The sequence below is a fragment of the Globicephala melas genome, chromosome 13 (assembly GCF_963455315.2).
Source record: "Globicephala melas chromosome 13, mGloMel1.2, whole genome shotgun sequence".
In the NCBI taxonomy this organism is placed as follows: Eukaryota; Metazoa; Chordata; class Mammalia; order Artiodactyla; family Delphinidae; genus Globicephala; species Globicephala melas.
Window position 1 is genome coordinate 58957634 of NC_083326.1, and position 17690 is coordinate 58975323.

The 17690-nt window shown below is 40.7% G+C and overlaps 1 protein-coding gene across 7 annotated transcripts in view; it reads left to right on the forward strand.

The window, feature by feature from the left end:
- PTPRM (protein tyrosine phosphatase receptor type M) overlaps positions 1 to 17690 on the forward strand; it is a 745966-nt gene that overhangs the window by 450151 nt on the left and 278125 nt on the right. For all 7 annotated transcript variants that reach the window (XM_060310545.2, XM_060310547.2, XM_060310546.2 and 4 more), the window contains exon 11: positions 1847 to 1949. In XM_060310545.2, coding sequence (XP_060166528.1) covers positions 1847 to 1949 — 103 coding nt within the window. The remainder of the gene's footprint in view (positions 1 to 1846; positions 1950 to 17690) is intronic.

Consider the following 17690-nt stretch of genomic DNA (forward strand, 5'->3'; position numbering starts at 1 on the left):
TTTGTTTTTAAGCAATTATAACTTAAGGGATAACTTTGCATTGTGTAAGAGTTAATTTATGAGCACAAACTTAACTTGAAATTTAATAGACACTTGATGTTTGATATAAGACATTAGCTTGTAAAAACAACATGGAGAGTTGGAAAAGAGGAAGGATACTTCAGAGGTTAGGAAAATGACATAAGTTGTACAGATGCCTGAGTAGAAAGACCACTGGGCCTGGAATCAGAAAATACGAGTTCTAGTTATAATTTTTCCCAGTGCTTTTTCTCTGATCTTGATCAAGTGAATTTACCCCTGGATGTAAATTAAGATGGTATTATCTGTTTAAAGAGGTAATGTGTGCCAGTGTACATATCTCCAAGCCCCTTTTTTGGTAATTTCTCCCTATGGAAGCCATATTTCAACGATTATTATCTTAAAGAGGCTATTCTTTTAGAAAAAATAATTCACTTTTACCATTTGTATTAGGTAAAAATTCTGGTTGGTGTGAGTCTGGCCGCTCCTAGCCCGCCAAGTTCAACAGTTCTATCCCGAAGCAAAGCCAGCTGACATTTTAGTTAGCCTGCAAAGGCTCATCAAGAATAACTATTTGATTTTTATGGTTCAAAGAAATTACGGATTCTGGGCCCCTATTTTCTACTTCCATGGACCTCAGAGAACTACTCTCTATCCAAAATGTAGCTCTGTGTTATGAACTGGAGTTAATTTTTAACAGAATTAGGGCTAATTTTAATGCTGAGAAGATCCATTGAATGGACCTGAGCTATAACCCATGTCTTTTACATAAAAGCTTCTTGTATGTAAGAGATTTAAAAAACGATACTCGCCAAACTGGCCTCTACTGTCCTCATCAGGGACCCGACCTGAGGGCCTTACAAAGGCCGGTGCCTCTGCGGCCGGCGTCACAGCCTTCGTGCAGCGATGTCTCTTGTGCACCGTGAAGACAGAATTACCGAAGAGCTGTTATCTTCTAGTAACGAGCTGAACAATCTAGAAAGCAAAGACTGCCAGGAAATGGCCTTGGAAATGGGATCCACCCTGGGAAGAGGGCTGACATTTGTAGAACTAGATTTGCCCATCTCTATCTATTATCTCTTTGAATTCCCGTAATAACCCTGGAGGATAATTTCTCCTATTTTGATAGATGAGTTAACTGAAGCTTCAGAGAGAATTACTGTGCCTAAGCTCTCATGCTGGTCGAAACAAAAGGCAACAGAAAGTCAAACCCAAGCCTTTCTCACTTCAACTCAGTATCTTTTCCTCGGTTGTGCTTTCCCAGAGAGCCCACCGGTGCCTCACTAGGTCCAGCCAGGCCCTCTGACTCCTGAGGACCTCTTCAGATCTCCGGATGGATATTTGGTACACAAGAAACCTTGACTTAGATGGGAGAACTGAAATGATCAGTTTTATGTTCCTAGTAATTATTTCTTAAATTTGCATTTAATATTTTAAGAAGAGCATATGTACAGAAAAGTACAGAAATTAAATTTATTTTACAATTTACAATTTAATTACAGTGATGTACATGTATGGATGGATGTAATGGCTACACCCATTTAGCGAGAATCCGAATCGAGAAACAGTATTACTAACACCTCCTAAGCCCCCCCTCGTGCCCCCTCCCAGGTTAAACTCAAGACCAAAGTCAACACATGATGGTTTTAACAGCTGTCCCTGATGTTCAGGGTTGGGTAGATACGTAAAGGCTGTTTGTGGTTGGTTCACAGAGGCAATTTAAACTAAGTGTGCTGTGTTTTTAATGCTCATTGTAAATGAAAGTAGAAAGGAAATGGAAAAGACAAACCAGAAATCATGAGTCTCCTATCTCATGCATCTTCCCCAGCACCCTCCATGCCGGCTTATGAACTTGAGACGCCCTTGAATCAAACCGACAACACGGTGACGGTCCTGCTGAAGCCTGCACACAGCCGAGGCGCACCTGTCAGGTACCAAGCAGAGAAGGGGTGGTTTTAGGTGAAAACTTAAGTCATCTCACATGTGTTTTCTGGGGATTTGCTCCACGCCTCAGTCAACATGTAAACCCATATCCTTATGAACTCTAAGTAAAAGAAAGGACTGAGGGGAAGGATAGGGTTTTGATGTGGGGTGATCAAGTACTGTGTAAAGAGTTTGAGTCTGATGCAAGTGGGTTGTTCTTTGAAGACAAGGAACAAAAACCCCAGTCCTTATACAATTACTCAGCCATAAAAAGAAACGAAATTTGAGCTATTTGTAATGAGGTGGATAGACCTAGAGTCTGTCATACAGAGTGAAGTAAGTCAGAAAGAGAAAGACAAATACCATATGCTAACACATATATATGGAATTTAAGAAAAAAAAATGTCATGAAGAACCTAGGGGTAAGACAGGAATAAAGACACAGACCTACTGGAGAAGGACTTGAGGATATGGAGAGGGGGAAGGGTAAGCTGGGACAAAGTGAGAGAGTGGCATGGACATATAAACACTACCAAATGTAAAATAGATAGCTAGTGGGAAGCAGCCGCATAGCACAGGGATATCAGCTGGGTGCTTTGTGACCTCCTGGAGGGGTGGGATAGGGAGGGTGGGAGGGAGGGAGACGCAAGAGGGAAGAGATATGGGAACATATGTATATGTATAACTGATTCACTTTGTTATAAAGCAGAAACTAACACACCATTGTAAAGCAATTATACTCCAATAAAGATGTTAAAAAAAAAAAAAAAAACCCCAGTCCTTTCGGAGGTGGCTTTCCTCCGAAAAGGTAATTGCTCCCTGTAATTTAGTTACCCAAGGTCAGGTGAGCCCTATTCCTTAAATGGATTTGTTTGTTTTGTTTACAGGGAGTTTTAAGTCCTTAACCTTCAGTAAATTGGCTAATCTCTCAATTGAATATGTGGTGTATAACTGTTTTTTTTAAAGAAACAGGTGATTGGAAAGATGATTGTGAAGTCTTTATTTGAACAGATTTAAGTTTATTACCATGATGTAGGCCTCATTTCTCATCGTGTGATGATTTATATAGCTAAGAAATTACAAAGTATAACTTTTACCGTGAATGAATAAAATAAATTTATTCTTCGTAGGAAGGAGCAAAGGAATGCCTGAATAACTCTTGAGTATGAACTTGTCATAAGCTCATTAATCTATATAAATGAAATTTCTACTTGTTTCAGAGGGATTCAGATATTTTGTACTAACAGAGTAGATTCCCTTAAAAATAACCTATTCCTTTGAATAGCGTTCTCCAAGGAAACATTTACATTCACAATTAAGGCTACAGGGCCGGGGGTGGGGTTCCTTTCCCTGTGCCTTTTGTAGAATTTTAGTTCATTAACCTTTTGAAACCTGGCCTCTCTTTGATCACGTTTTCACTACAGTATCCAAGGCGGATCCATTGGACTTCTTTCTGCCTGATAAGATATGTAAGTTTCAGTTCACAGACTCAAGATGAAAAACAGACAAGTGTAGTTGATAGAGAATTCACATTAGGGTCGAATCACAGAAACTTTTATTTGAAAACCCTGCAAGATGATATGAAACAAGTTTTAGTTTGCTGACTTACTCAAAGTAGTAGCCCATGTAAGGGATTTCAGATCGCCACTCATAGGTGCAGTAAGTGAGAACACTCTGAAATATGTAGAAGCTCTGTTCCAGATGTAAGGTATTATTTCTGCAAGAAAAGCGATGCCACTGACACTGCCCAGGCTTTTGGGTTGATTTGTTTGGCACTGAGGGGTTGCACGAACTGAATGACCCCAGGCTCACCCTCATTGGATGGCTTTCCAAGACCCAAGCAGACCTATGGCCGCGGGTCAGACTTTTTCACTCCAGAAAGCTGAATTATTATTAAATGAAAATTGACGCTCTGACCGTGGCCTTGAGAACATCATTTGTTTCTGACCAGTTTGAGTTGCCCAAACTCAGCAAAACAGGCCGTTAGGACAGGAGTCCAGGTTCTACCACAGAGGCATCTCGATGAAATGAGAGGGTAGAGGTCATTTCACTTTCAGAGCCTCCAAACTGAAGGAAGCTGAAACCCTAACCATCTCTCCAACACTCTACTTTATTCTCATAAAAATTCCTTTCACACATTTTCTATTCTTGTTGCTTCTTTCCTTCTAACCCTTTCAGTTGGATTGCCATCCTCATCTTTGTATAGATCTTTCCAAGTCTAAGTTTTCAAATGACACTTCTTTGGGCAATCCATGTTAGTCCTGTCCCCAGAAACCCTCTTCTTATCTTTTTAAAGTGTCAGTTGTGTCCCAAACGACTACCCATGTTTTCCATCATCTGCCTTGCTAAGGCACGGTTTTGTTCTTTTCCTTTACACCTTTCTAGTTGTTTTTGGAGACTTTGAAGCCTTACTACTTAGTTAGTTGTAGACATCCTCAGGCTTTGTATTCTTATGTCTATAAAAATAGAAATTCAGGGCTTCCCTGGTGGCGCAGTGGTTGAGAGTCCGCCTGCCGATGCAGGGGACACGGGTTCGTGCCCCGGTCCGGGAAGATCCCACATGCCGCGGAGCGGCTGGGCCCGTGAGCCATGGCCGCTGAGCCTGTGCGTCCGGAGCCTGTGCACCGCAACGGGAGAGGCCACAACAGTGAGAGGCCCGCATACAGCAAAAAAAAAAAAAAAAAAAATAGAAATTCAGATGCTGGTCAGGATGTCTGAGACGCAGGTCTCACATCATTTCAGCAGGCCCAGCTCTAACTCTGTGAAGATTTCAGTTTATCATGTCACGTGCTCTTTCACACCTGTCATACTGCCTGATTTTACAAGTTCAGCACTGCTTTGCTTTTATGAAACATCATCTTGTTACTGGCTAAGCATTCCTGGAATTGACTGGGGTCATTGTGCATTCTGCCTCTATGATGCCCTCTTCTACAGTGTTAGCAGCTTGAAATGAACAAATTTACTATCTATATCCATCGTGGAAATCTACAATGCTAGAATCAAGATCAATTCTTGTGGCAAACAGTTCAATAAGCATTACAGGGAAATCCACTACAGATGCTACCTTTACTGGAAGGATGCTTGTCTTAAAATGGGTAAATTTTATTGGCACAAATTTGAGAGAGGAAATTATCTCAAACTCACCTGTCAAAAATATTTTTTTTTGAGAAAAGTGAATATTCTCTTCAAAGGATTCATTATTATAGTACAGCATAATGCGACTGATTATCTATTGAGTAGATGGAAGACCAATATATCTAGAAAGACTAGTTTGGGAAAAAAATGTCCATAATACTCTCAGTCTAAATGGGGTATATGAAAATTTTCAATTTCATTTAATGTTTAGAGAAATAAGAACTCTGATTAGGGACTCATAGGGACCTAAAATATAAAGCCATAATGTAGATTGAAACATTTGAACACATCTGGAAATTTGCAAAATGCACATGTAATCAACTGCAATACAAGAAAGCTTTTCCCAAATGGTAAGATAAATACTAGAAGAAGAAATGGAAGTGAACATCTGTTGGCTTTCCTGGATTTTGCACAGAATTATGTGTTCAAAAATACTGTCATTGTGTGATTGCAAAAAAACCCATTCTTTTGATTGATTTGATTTTTCTTTAATCCATATTCATTGGTGTTGAAAATTCAGTCATACTTCACTGAGGCACTTTACTAAGTGAGGTGCTTGTGTACTGATTCCACTACAAACACTCAGCGTGGTTAATGCGGATTCTTGAAATTGCACTAAACTCTCAGTGTAAATGATTGTTGTCTTTTTATCGATCAGCGCATCAGCTCTGTCACATAAAATTATTTAAATCCTGAGATGGCCAGGAAGAACACAAATTCCATCATTCCAGCCAGTAAACTAGCACCTAGGACAGAATTTTAATGTCTGTTCATGGATTCGATTTTTTTTCTTTAATAAGACAGGGAAAAGCTTAATTTTCTTTCGCTCATTTAGAATCACCTCATTTCTCTCTCTTCTTCTCCCCACTGTTTATTACATGCAGACAGAGTCCAACAGAGAAAACCCTAATAATTTGGCAGTAAAAGAGCAACTCTAAATAAAGAATGAGTTTTACACTAACTGTGGTGCTTTTCTTGCACTAACAGAAGTTCTGTCTGTGATTTTACTCTTGTGATGTATGTCTTTATATATAATCTGCTGTGTGCAGTAACCCTCATTAATGATGTTTTATACCTTCTAATGGGCTGTGGCTTGAGACTCAATCACGTTTTTGTAATTCAAATGACTCTCATTTTTGTTCCTTAGGCATTGTTGCTTTAATTTGTTCATAAATGTTTTGCAGCTCGGTGTCTTCTTAATTAAAACTCAGTGCTTGAATATGTTAACTAATTAAATATTTTGATATTCATTTCAGTGGAATGTTCAAAGATTACCAAATCATTCTTTGATTCATTCATTCAGGAGAAACTGTTGAGTGGGGAAAACATCTATTACAGTTGTGTGCCTACAGGGAGGGATGGAAGGAGGGCAGTAATCACAGCAACAACCAAAACATTAACACCGAGGCTGAACCATGTGAATGTAATTTTAATTCATGGCAGCCACTTTGTTCTTCTAATAGTAAAGTAGTCCAGATTATTTCTTTTTAATTTTATTGAAATATGGTTGATTTCCAATATTGTGTTTAATTTCTGCTGTACAGCAAAGTGACTCAGTTATACATGTATATAATTTTTCATATTCTTTTCCATTATGGTTTATCTCAGTATTGAGATATAGTTATAGTATAGTTCCCTGTGCTATACAGTAGGACCTTATTTATTTATCCTGTATATAAGAGTTCGCATCTGCTAATCCCAACCTCCCAGTCCTTCCCTCCCCCTTGGCAACCACAAGTCTGTTCTCTATGTCTGTGAGTCTGTTTCTGTTTCATAGATATGTTCATTTGTGTCATATTTTAGATTCCACATATAAGTGATATCATATGGTATTTGTCTTTCTCATTCTGATTTACTTCGCGTAGTATGATAATCTCTAGGACTGTCCATATTGCTGCAAATGGCATTATTTCATTCTTTTTTATGGCTGAGTAATATTCATATATATTATATATATACACACACACACCACATCCTCTTTATCCATTCATCTGTCGATGGACATTTAGGTTGTTTCCATGTCTTTAGCCCCAATTATTTTGATGCTGTGCATTGGCAGTCATTGGTGACTTATACTGTGGCTATCCTCTAAGTTGAATGCTTCCTCAACAGTTATGTTTAAAAAGCAATTTGTGAATAGTTTCTGTTGCTGAGAATCGGGGCCAAAATCTTAAAGTAAATAGGAACTTCACTACCTTATGAATGGGGAAGAGAGGAGGCATAAGGAATGGAAGACATATTTTGCCTAACTTTTTTCAACAATGTGTCCTAGGTAAGTAAGGTTTCAAATGAGATAGGAAATATTTCTTGTTAGTAAAAAGCAATCATAAATGCTTTATTCATCCAAAACACCTCTGATTTAAAAACAAAAAGACTTGTATCATGTAACACCTGCAGTTTCATATATAAGTCAAGAATTTATTTTTATGTGCTATGTCCAGATTTTTATTAAACTGATTTTGCCTTGAATTTTTTCTCATGGTAGACTGCAAATGTGTGCTATTCTCATTTACTCCTAACACTTTTTTCCTTATGCTGCTTTGTTTTACGTGGTAAAGTAGGAAACGTTCTGATATTAAAGTGTCATTGTTAACTTCAGTATTTCTTGAGTTATTCAAATTACTCATCAAATATTCTTTTGTAACAAATTAGACAGAAAATGAAAAAGGCATTAAAGGATGCTATTTTTCTCATTATACAGCTCTCTGTCTTTTGAAAAATCCACTCTTAGTCTTCGAAGAAGGTGAAGGACAAGTTTTCATTCCATTGAGAATAAACAGGCAGTAAAGCAATTGTATTTATTTTAAGAAAATGTGTTATATTTCTCACACACGTTCCATTTGATCCTGGAGCTGTATGGGAAACGAGCTTTATTCTCTTTGTGGGCCTGCACTCATGGCCCCAAGCTGGGTATCACACAGCAGTTTTTGTTAAAGGGACTCAGCGTGAGAGTGCCAGGGAGTCTGTGACACTTGCCACCTCGGATGGGACAGTGAAACTAACTTTTGTCAGTAAAAGAAAGGAAAGAGATCATTATTACTAATGAAAGGTAGGAGATAATCATGCACTTTGTTCTAAGAAGTTTCCTATTTTAGGAATTACAATTGTTGGCATATGATTGACTACGGTTTAGAAGTTTGATGTTAGGAAGTATGGACCAGATCCTTTTTACATTTTTTTTAAAGCAGCAGCAATCTATATGATTGTCTCCCCTTTCTAAGTCCCAGGAAAGACATTATCACTGCGTTGTCACCACCTTCTTGGACACCCCTTTCTCTTCTGCTTCATGCAAGGAGCCTTTGAGCATTTCAGCATTATAGGGTTCTTGTGAGGATTAACTGAGGTACTGTATTTCAAATAGTACTTCAAACCGTACTTCACACACACTAAATGCTACGTAAGTGTTTCTTCTTGCTCTGGCACCCTTCAGGCTGTAGCAGTAGGTGGTTCTCATTGTTTGTTTTCACACGGCCAGCCCTGGGCCTCTACCTTTTCCTTTGTTTGTCTCATTCTCTTCAAATCTGCTATCACGAAAAATCTAATTTGACATGAAAAATAAATTAAGAATTTAATAAGTGTGTCTATCAATAAAATCCTAAATAGAATTCCTATAAATTCTAATGTCTCTCCTGCATTTTAAATTCTGATTGCCTCTGGTTACCTGTTTATTTATGCATTTGCAAGTTTTGAGGAACTGATACTATAACTAGGTAATGAACTCTCCCCCGACCCCAGTTCTGTACAACAGCTCTTTAAAAAGGTTAGGTGTTTCCATGTTGACCCCTGAGTCGTTAGCTAATTATGGTCTTTATCAGCTCTAAACTTAAGTTTATGAATAAACTTAAGCATAAAACAAAAGGAAACAAATCTTCTGTTTAGAACCACTCTGAAAGTAAAGTTTGCAACGTGCCATACCAACGAAGAGTCCATGAGACAAGTAACTTGCTTGGCTCAATGGGGTCTGTTGTTGTCTCCACTCTCGAAGAGTGCTCCTCCTTTCACTTTCTTAAAAGAAAGGTATCTGTTATTCAAGTACCATTTTATGGTCATTCAATCATTACGATTATATTAGAATTTATTCTCCAGATTCTAAAAATTGTCCTTTTTTTGAATTTTATTTTATTTTATTTTTCTGTATAGTAGGTTCTTATTAATTACCTGTTTTATACATATTAGTGTATACATGTCAATCCCAGTCTCCCAGTTCATCCCACCACCACCCCACCCCACCCCCACTTTCCCCCCTTGGTGTCCATTGGTTTGTTCTCTACATCTGTGTCTCTATAAAAATTGCCCTTTAATCAGAATAGTTTTATCTATTAGTTTGATCTTGGCTCAGGAACCAGTTAAATAGCGATTTGCAAATATTTTGTTATTTATCCATAAAAAAATTTATCTCTTTATATTACTTTCTTGCTGGATGAAAGAAAAAACTATAGTGTAAAACCTTACAATACAAAGTTTACCTTAAGATCCAAAGATTCTGTAATTTAAAAGTAGCTTCAGGGACTTCCCTGGTGGCATGGTGGTTAAGAATCCACCTGCCAATGCAGGGGACACAAGTTTGAGCCCTGGCCCAGGAAGATACCACATGCCGTGGAGCAACTAAGCCCGTGCGCCACAACTACTGAGCCTGCACTCTAGTGCCAGCGAGCCACAACTACTGAGCCGGCGCTCCACAACTACTGAAGCCTGCGCGCCTAGAGCCCGTGTTCCACAACAGGAGAAGCCACCGCAATGAGAAGCACGTGCACCGCAACGAAGAATAGCCCCTGCCCACCGCAACTAGAGAAAGCCAGGAAGCCTGCGTGTAGCAACGAAGACCCAATGCAGCCAAAAAAAAAAAAAAAAAAAACTAGCTTCATTTTAAATTAACCTATTATAAATCAATGTATAATGTTCAGATCTACCCAGTACTTTGCTCTAAATTAATTGGAAACTACTGAATCTATCAGTAATGAATAAGCAATATCATTACGGCCTAAACAATAAGACAGTATCAGGTGTCATGCGTGGTCTTTTGGATGGGCAGAATCAGTCTTCCATCCTTTGACATAGGCAGGAAACTCTTCTGATCTTCAAATAATTACTCTGAATATGCATCACGTGAATAGCGGACCTAACTTTCTAAAATGACTCCCATGATACAGGGAAAGAACATACTCTTTGGAGTAAATAAACCCAGTTTCAAATCCCAGCTCTCTCAACGACTATCTATGTGATGGTTACAAATCTCGTAACATCTCTGAGCCTCAGGGTGACGCCACGTCAGCTCACGGAGCTGCTGTTGGGGTTACACTGACGCAGTAGACACTAGGTTCCGAGTGCTGTGTGACTCCCTGGGGATCCAGAGGGGCCTGTCGTGGGCTCTGTTCTCCAGGGGGTTGCAGTCTCGACACGTGAGCCCAGCATGTGCTCTGGTCCCCTGTCTCGGGTGCTGAGGAGCCGGAGGGCGGGGCTGTACCTGGGGTGGGGGGTGTTGGGTAAGATTCCAGAGAGGAGCTGAGTCTTGACAGATGGATGTTGCCCACGGGATGTATGTCACATGGAGACAGGAGGTTACGTGTGCGGCAGGGACTAAATACTGAGCAAGACAGATGCATCCCAGGAGGGTGGGGAGGACCAAGTTGGCCTGCTCTGGTGATGAGAAGTGTGATATAATTAGAGAGGGGTGGGATGGCGGGATGGGAGAAGCGGAAGGGAGATCAGGGGTAGATTGATTGATTGGGCGACCTTATGCTCCATACCAGGGGGTGGAGTTGTATCCAATGGGCAGTGAGCAGGGATTCCAGGGACTTAGGTGAGGAAAAAATGTAGGGAAGATTAGCTGCAGCCGTGGAGGGTGGGTTACTGGGTTGGGGCATAGGACAGGTGTACAGGTTCCTTTTCATCCGCCCAGTTAAGGTATCGCTAACACTTAGGAAAGCGATCTTGTACATGTCAAATGCTGATTTTCATTAGAAACGGGACTTAGGGGAACCAGAAACATTTAGTTCTTTTAGAAGAAAAAAAGAGAATGTATCGCCTAATCAAAGTGATTGGTGATGTTAACTGTTTAAAGTATTGTTAAAGTGCATACTAGGACACTCAAAATTGAAAAACTAGCTCAGCCATGACTCTCTGGTAATTTACTGGAAATTACTAATCATGTGAATATTTTTAATTAATTTATTTATTTTGGCTGTGTTGGGTCTTCGTTTCTGTGCGAGGGCTTTTTCTAGTTGTGGCAAGCGAGGGCCACTCTTCATCGCGGTGCGCGGGCCTCTCAGTGTCGCGGCCTCTCTTGTTGCGGAGTACAGGCTCCAGACGCGCAGGCTCCGTAGTTGTGGCTCACGGGCCCAGTTGCTCCGCGGCATGTGGGATCCTCCCAGACCTGGGCTCGAACCCTGTGTCCCCTGCATTAGCAGGCAGATTCTCAACCACTGCGCCACCAGGGAAGCCCCATATGAATATTTGTAAATCCCAGTTTTCATAAGCGGTGAAGAGGTGGCGTTGTTAGTGCTTCTGGACCTTTGTCTTTTTGCTTCTCTCTACCTTCCTTTTACTGGATCACCCTAACCCCTTTGCCCTGAGCCTGTGCTAGGCACTTTGGGGACCATTATGAAACACACTGGGGTGTGTTTGCAATGCCAGCGAATGGATGAGACGGTGTCTTACTGAAAGAGCGCCAAAGGAGTGAATGCTCCAGGACGCTTAGCGGATGAGTGTGGCTGACTCTTGGCTGAGGGACAGGGAAGACTCAAGGTTTTGATCACACCGTTTCTCGTTGTTCTCATTCCTGTACCCAAAGGAACCCATGGTTGTCTCTGCAAAGATCAATGTCTGAGGTTGGACTGCAGGCTACACAAAGGCCCTTGAGTGTCATTTATAGTGGAGGCCATACGTTATCATACGTGACCGCCTCCCTGGAGGTGAGGTCAGTAGTGCTGGGCACAGCCCCCCCACCAGCTGACCAGGAGCCCAGAAGCCACCTGTCAGGATGGGGAGGCAGACATGCAGGTTGAACTCACTGGCCACTGACAATAGAGAAAGTTACCCCCTGCTTCTTCCCCCCCACACCGTCTGTCTGGACCATCCATAAATGAAACAGTGGAATCACTTAAAAGCTGTCTCAGTTGTAAACCCAGAGCCCCAGAAGGTTGCCGATGCCTTGAATTGAACAACTTATCGCCTGAGTGACAAATCTCACTGCTGCTCTGCCATTTGCTCTCAGCAGCTGCTGGGTCTTCCTAATCACGATTATTGATTCCACGGAGTTTAAGGGATGAATTTCTAGAGGTGTTCCGAGCTGAGACTGTTAGGCTTTGGGAGACAGGATCTTGGACATTTTGACGAAGACTGACTGATCCGACTATAGGCGCTTCACTTTCATTTTTTTAAGTGTTACGATCACATAAGTACGTGAGAAAAGATGACAAGTTCAAAGAGGCTGATAGTTACGCTTGGGGCAGACAGTGAAAGCCCGTCCAGGGAGCTGCTGAGAGCTGTGGGCTTTGGGAGCCAAGGAGCCCCTCGGAGAGGACCTGACCACGCTCCTCAGGTGTCAGAACCTCGTGATCCTATGGAGGGGGGCGGACATGGCCGTATAATGAACACTGTTTTATGTCATTCTCTTCAGCAGAACATTTTCTCAACCAGCGCTTCTAAGTCTGGACAGTGTAATCGTTTATGATGAGAACAGCAAAGCACAGGAAAAAGCTGATGTGCCTTCTGTTTCATCAAAAATTAGTTTATTAAGTCTGTTATTACATTATGCTTGTGATGGTTACCTATATTTGGTTTTCAGCTCCTTAATTTAATTAACAGTCAGTTCTTCAATCTGTGAGATAGTAGAACGATTGGGTAGCAATGTTTGTTTTCTCCATATCGTCGTATCCATTTTGAGCTGTTCTCTGTGTCCTATTTTTTTCATTTCTCTATGTTTCCCTAATAGTGTTTGCCTGTCCAGTGTCAGTGTATTTCCTGCTCAGTGAGAATTGGTAAGAGCTCTCTGAAGTTATTAGTCTCTAGCTAAAATTGTTGCCCTTTACAATATTGCCAAGTGTTATAGGAAATTTGAGGGTTGACATTTGCCTATTATTCATTCATTTGTGCACCAAATATCTATTGAGCATCTTTATTTTCAAGTCACTGTGCTAGGATGGTGATCAAGCTGTGTAGAGAAGCCCAGAGTACACTGAGAGCATATGACAGAAGGATGAAATCCCAACAAGGAAATCGGGATGTGCTGTTTCAGCTGAAACTCAAAGGAAAAGTAGGAAGTGGCCAATCAGGGGCTGGAAGGCAGGTGTGGGTCCACCAAGGAGAGGAGCAGCCTTTAGAACAGCCTAGGATCAGAGGAAGTAGAGAGATGTAGACAGTGGTCATCCCAGCAAATACAATTAAAACCACATACATAGTAAATGAAGCTTGACCAGCACTCAGGAGTATTAACTGGATTTATGAATTTAATGTTGGAAGTGAGCCTTTTCCTAGGCTAATTATTATGTAAAATGTATGTAAATATAATAGGAAATGCAAAATGATCACAAAATGATTTTCATAATTTAGTTTCTGAATATCCTTCAGTACCTCAAACCTAATTAAGTGTGCAATAAGTGTTTATTGAATTGAACATCATCTTTTTCTTGTGAGAAGTAATTATCACTGAAACCTTTATAGATAAGAAGCCAAAGGTCTCAAACCTCCTTTTAACTCATTGGATGTATAAGGAAGAAGAAGCGTTTAAAATTTATATTCTCATCTCTAAATAAAAGTTAAATACCATGACCCTTCCATAGAGTGCAGAAGCATAAAAAAACACCCTACCCTTACCCTTGGATCAATCTTATTTTTTTTAATAAGAAGAGAAATTCAGAAGGACTACTGCAGATTTCATCAGGAACATCACTAGAATCTTGCACGCCTATACTGACCCCTTTGAAACTTCTGCTTCTCACCTCTCAGGGTCACTGACACCCTCCTTTCTCCTTTGCTTTCCACCCGCCCCCCATAGGTAGGAAAGGGGGTTGGGAGGTGGGAGAAATGGGTGAAGGGTCATGAACTGTGGGGTGATGGATGGTACCTGGACTTGTCATGGTGGCCCCTCTGTAGTGTATACAGATGTTGAATTATAATGCTACATACCTGAAAGGTATATCAGAATTATACTTTTTAAAAGAAACTGGGAACCATTTAGAATTATTACAAAGAATTCTCTGAAAACAACTATCATCAAAATCAAATTAAAATGTAATGAAAGCTTAAAATTAATTAGTAATCAATTAAAAGAAAAGAACAATTGCATGGACCAGGGTTTGCATCTGGGCTGAGTTGTTTACACTACTGTGTGACCTTGGGCATCCTGTGAACTCTGGGTCTTTCTTTAGTTCTGAAATTGGGTCTAACACAAGATATGTCCGTTTCACAGCATCATCATGAGGATTAATACAGGCGAAAGTTCTTTGTAAACTGAAGTGCTAAGAAAGGGTAAAACTATAATATCAGGATTTGCTTAACAAAACACACTGACTAGATTGATGTTCAGGTTTTTTTTCCCTTTATTCCTTGTTTTTGGTAAAATGCTTAAAATTTCTAATCACTACTGCCCTTTAACTTTTATGCCAATATACCGAGACGACTACTACTACTACTACTACTGAAGTAGACTACTACTTCAGTAGCATCTGTGGGGACTTCGCTGGTGGCACAGTGGTTAAGAATCCGCCTGCCAATGCAGGGGACACGGGTTTGAGCACTGGTCCGGGAAGATCCCACATGCCGTGGAGCAACGAAGCCCGTGCACCACAACTACTGAAGCCTGAGCGCTTAGAGCCCATGCTCCGCAGCAAGAGAAGCCACCACAGTGAGAAGCCCACACACTGTAACGAAGAGTAGCCCCTGCTCGCCACAACTAGAGAAGAGCCCGCGTGCAGCAACGAAGACCCAACGCAGCCATAAATAAATAAATAAAAACAAATAAATTTATATTAAAAAAAATAGTATCTGTATTCTAAAGGAAACCCATACTTTGACAACAAGTTTATGGTCGTTGTAAGAAATACGTGCAGTCATTCTGTAAAATCATCAGTTTTAGAAGGACCTGCTGTTCCAATCCAAACCCCACAGAGGTGAGAACGCACTGCTGGTTGGAGTAGTTACACACAAGGGCTCTTTCCTGGGGACGAAGGTGCAGAGGTGTTCAGAAGCATCAAATATGCAGCCAATCACAGCATGGAGTTTGGTGACCCTGGGTTTCAATCCTAGTGCTTGTTTGCCCTGTAATCTCGGGCAAGTGATACTTTTCTGTCTCATTTTCTTCCTCAATTAGTCGTGAGTGATAATATCTACCTCAAAGGGCAGCTAGGAGGTGAATGACAGTAAGCAAAGCAGTCAGGACAGCATCTACCACAGACGTTATCAGCTCAATATAGGAAAGCTTTTCTTATTTATTGTTGACTCTATTCTGGTCTGTAAAGACGGCAGTACCTTGTAGATAACTTGGTAGCCTCTTTTCTTATGCCTGTGTCATAGGAAAGTTTCTAAGTCCCAGTATAATACTTCTGAACCTCAGTTATGATCTGACAGGAATAATAATTAGGCTAATAAAAAAATGAAGAATTGTTGTTACTTGGATTGAGTCGCTATAATATGGCAGTCCCATGCTTGGTCCTGTATGGAGTGATTTCTAATCATCCAGAGCAGAGTTCCTGGTCAAATGCCAGCACTCTGTGTACAGATACAGGAACTGAGGTCTGGGGGGATTAACAGTCAGCCATGCTCTCCCTGTGAACAGTGCATGGCCTGCAAGGCCCCTCCCAGGAGCCATCCCTACCACAGACATCGTCCCTGCAGAATCTCTCTGGAACCAATGTGGTTACACCTTCCTTTGCAGACATGGGCTTTCCTGAAAATTAATATCCTTTCTTTATTGTCTCTTCCAGTGTTAAGAAAATATATAATGCCTTTGTTTTTAGATTATGATCCTTGTAATCTTTGGGGTTTATCTCTAATACTTCATTCTTAGAAGTTAGAAGCAGGGGTTTTTGGTTTTGGTTTTCTTCATTATTTCTTCATTTTTGTTTTTAAGCTAAGACTTCCTTTTTATTTTTTTGGTCAAGCCTAACTCCATCAAAATCTGCTCAGTGTTTACTAGCGAAATTTTGAGTACTTGAAGGACTTGGGTTAAACAGCTTTGTTTTAGTGTATTGGATTGTTTTAATCAAATTCACCAGTCTTTTTTTGTTGATATGTATGTTCTTTTTTCATATTACCGTGTTTAATAGTCTCCGGAGAATAAAGAAAGAAAATACCAATTCTTTTGAAATGCTTATTAATAGTTTTTTTTTTTTTAATTGTTCCCTCTTCTTTATTGAAGAATTGTAAACTGCAAGACCATCTTAAACCTTTGGGGCTAAAAGGTTCTTTTGTCACATTTCTGGAACCTTTTGAAAAGGTTCTATCCATTGCTAAAATTGTTTAAGGAAAGGAGCTCTAAATACCTGACTTCCAACCTAAAATTTTTCCTTTTTTCATTGGTACACATAGTCACAAAAACTAAAATGTCATTTAACAGTAAAACTTCAGTTTTGTATTACTATATTGGCTCGGTTTTTTTATGAGTTATTGTAGCTGAATTGCTACAGAGTGTGTTCACAAAAGGTACTAAATCCCTTATTACCACTGCCACCACCCTTCCCCCACCTGATTTTAGGTGACTTTTATTGTATTAAAAAATAATACTCTGCATTCCTTTACTGCCAGGAAACAAAGATCATTTTTATTAAAGTTGCTTTTAGGATGACAGTGTCAGTCATCTCTTTGAAAATTCATTTTGGAAACTAAGTTTGTTCTTCCAGAACCCTTGAAAAGAAGCCTGAAAAATTGCAGGGGAAGATAATAATAATAGAGGAGATGTATTTGAGCAGTTATACTGTGAAACTTAATTTAACTTTCCCTCAAACTCCATTTCAAACTTGCTTTTGTGCATGAAAATATACTGTCTCGCTTTCCTTCCCTCATGTCTCAGATTTTCTTTTTCTTCAACATAATCCCCTCCGAAGGATTCTGTGTAGGAGACCAGAGCTCCAGTCTGATGCTCCAGTCTGATGCTCCGGGGCCCGCAGCGCAGGTGCACAGGCCTTGCTCAGGGCCTTCTCTGCAGAAGGCCAGACCAGGGGCCACTGGCCTGGGAAGGGTGCAAGGGGCTCCCACTGCCAAATTCTGCCACCACTGCCCCCAAAACAACCAACACATCTGTAATATTTTGACTTCACCTTAATGATTAAAATGGAGAGCAAATGATTAAAATGGAGAGCATCTAAAATTGAGAGATGATGGCTCTTGTAACCTGCGGCGTGATTAGAGAAGGCAGGAAAAGGAGTTCCAAGTTTGCCTGGAAGGCACCTGTTGGGAGGTGGAGGGGAGCAGAGACCGAGGCTCTGCGTGTCTGCAGGCTGCTCTCCCTGCCCTCCCCAGAGAGCAATCTACCTGGTTCTCATTCCTCACGTTGGGCATCACAGCGGGATGGGAGTCAGCAACCAGCCCTGGTTGTCATGCCCTGCAGCGTCCTTCTGCCAGGAGCTGGGCAGTATGGAAACTGTGAGGAAAACCCTGCCACTCCTGGGATTCCTCCC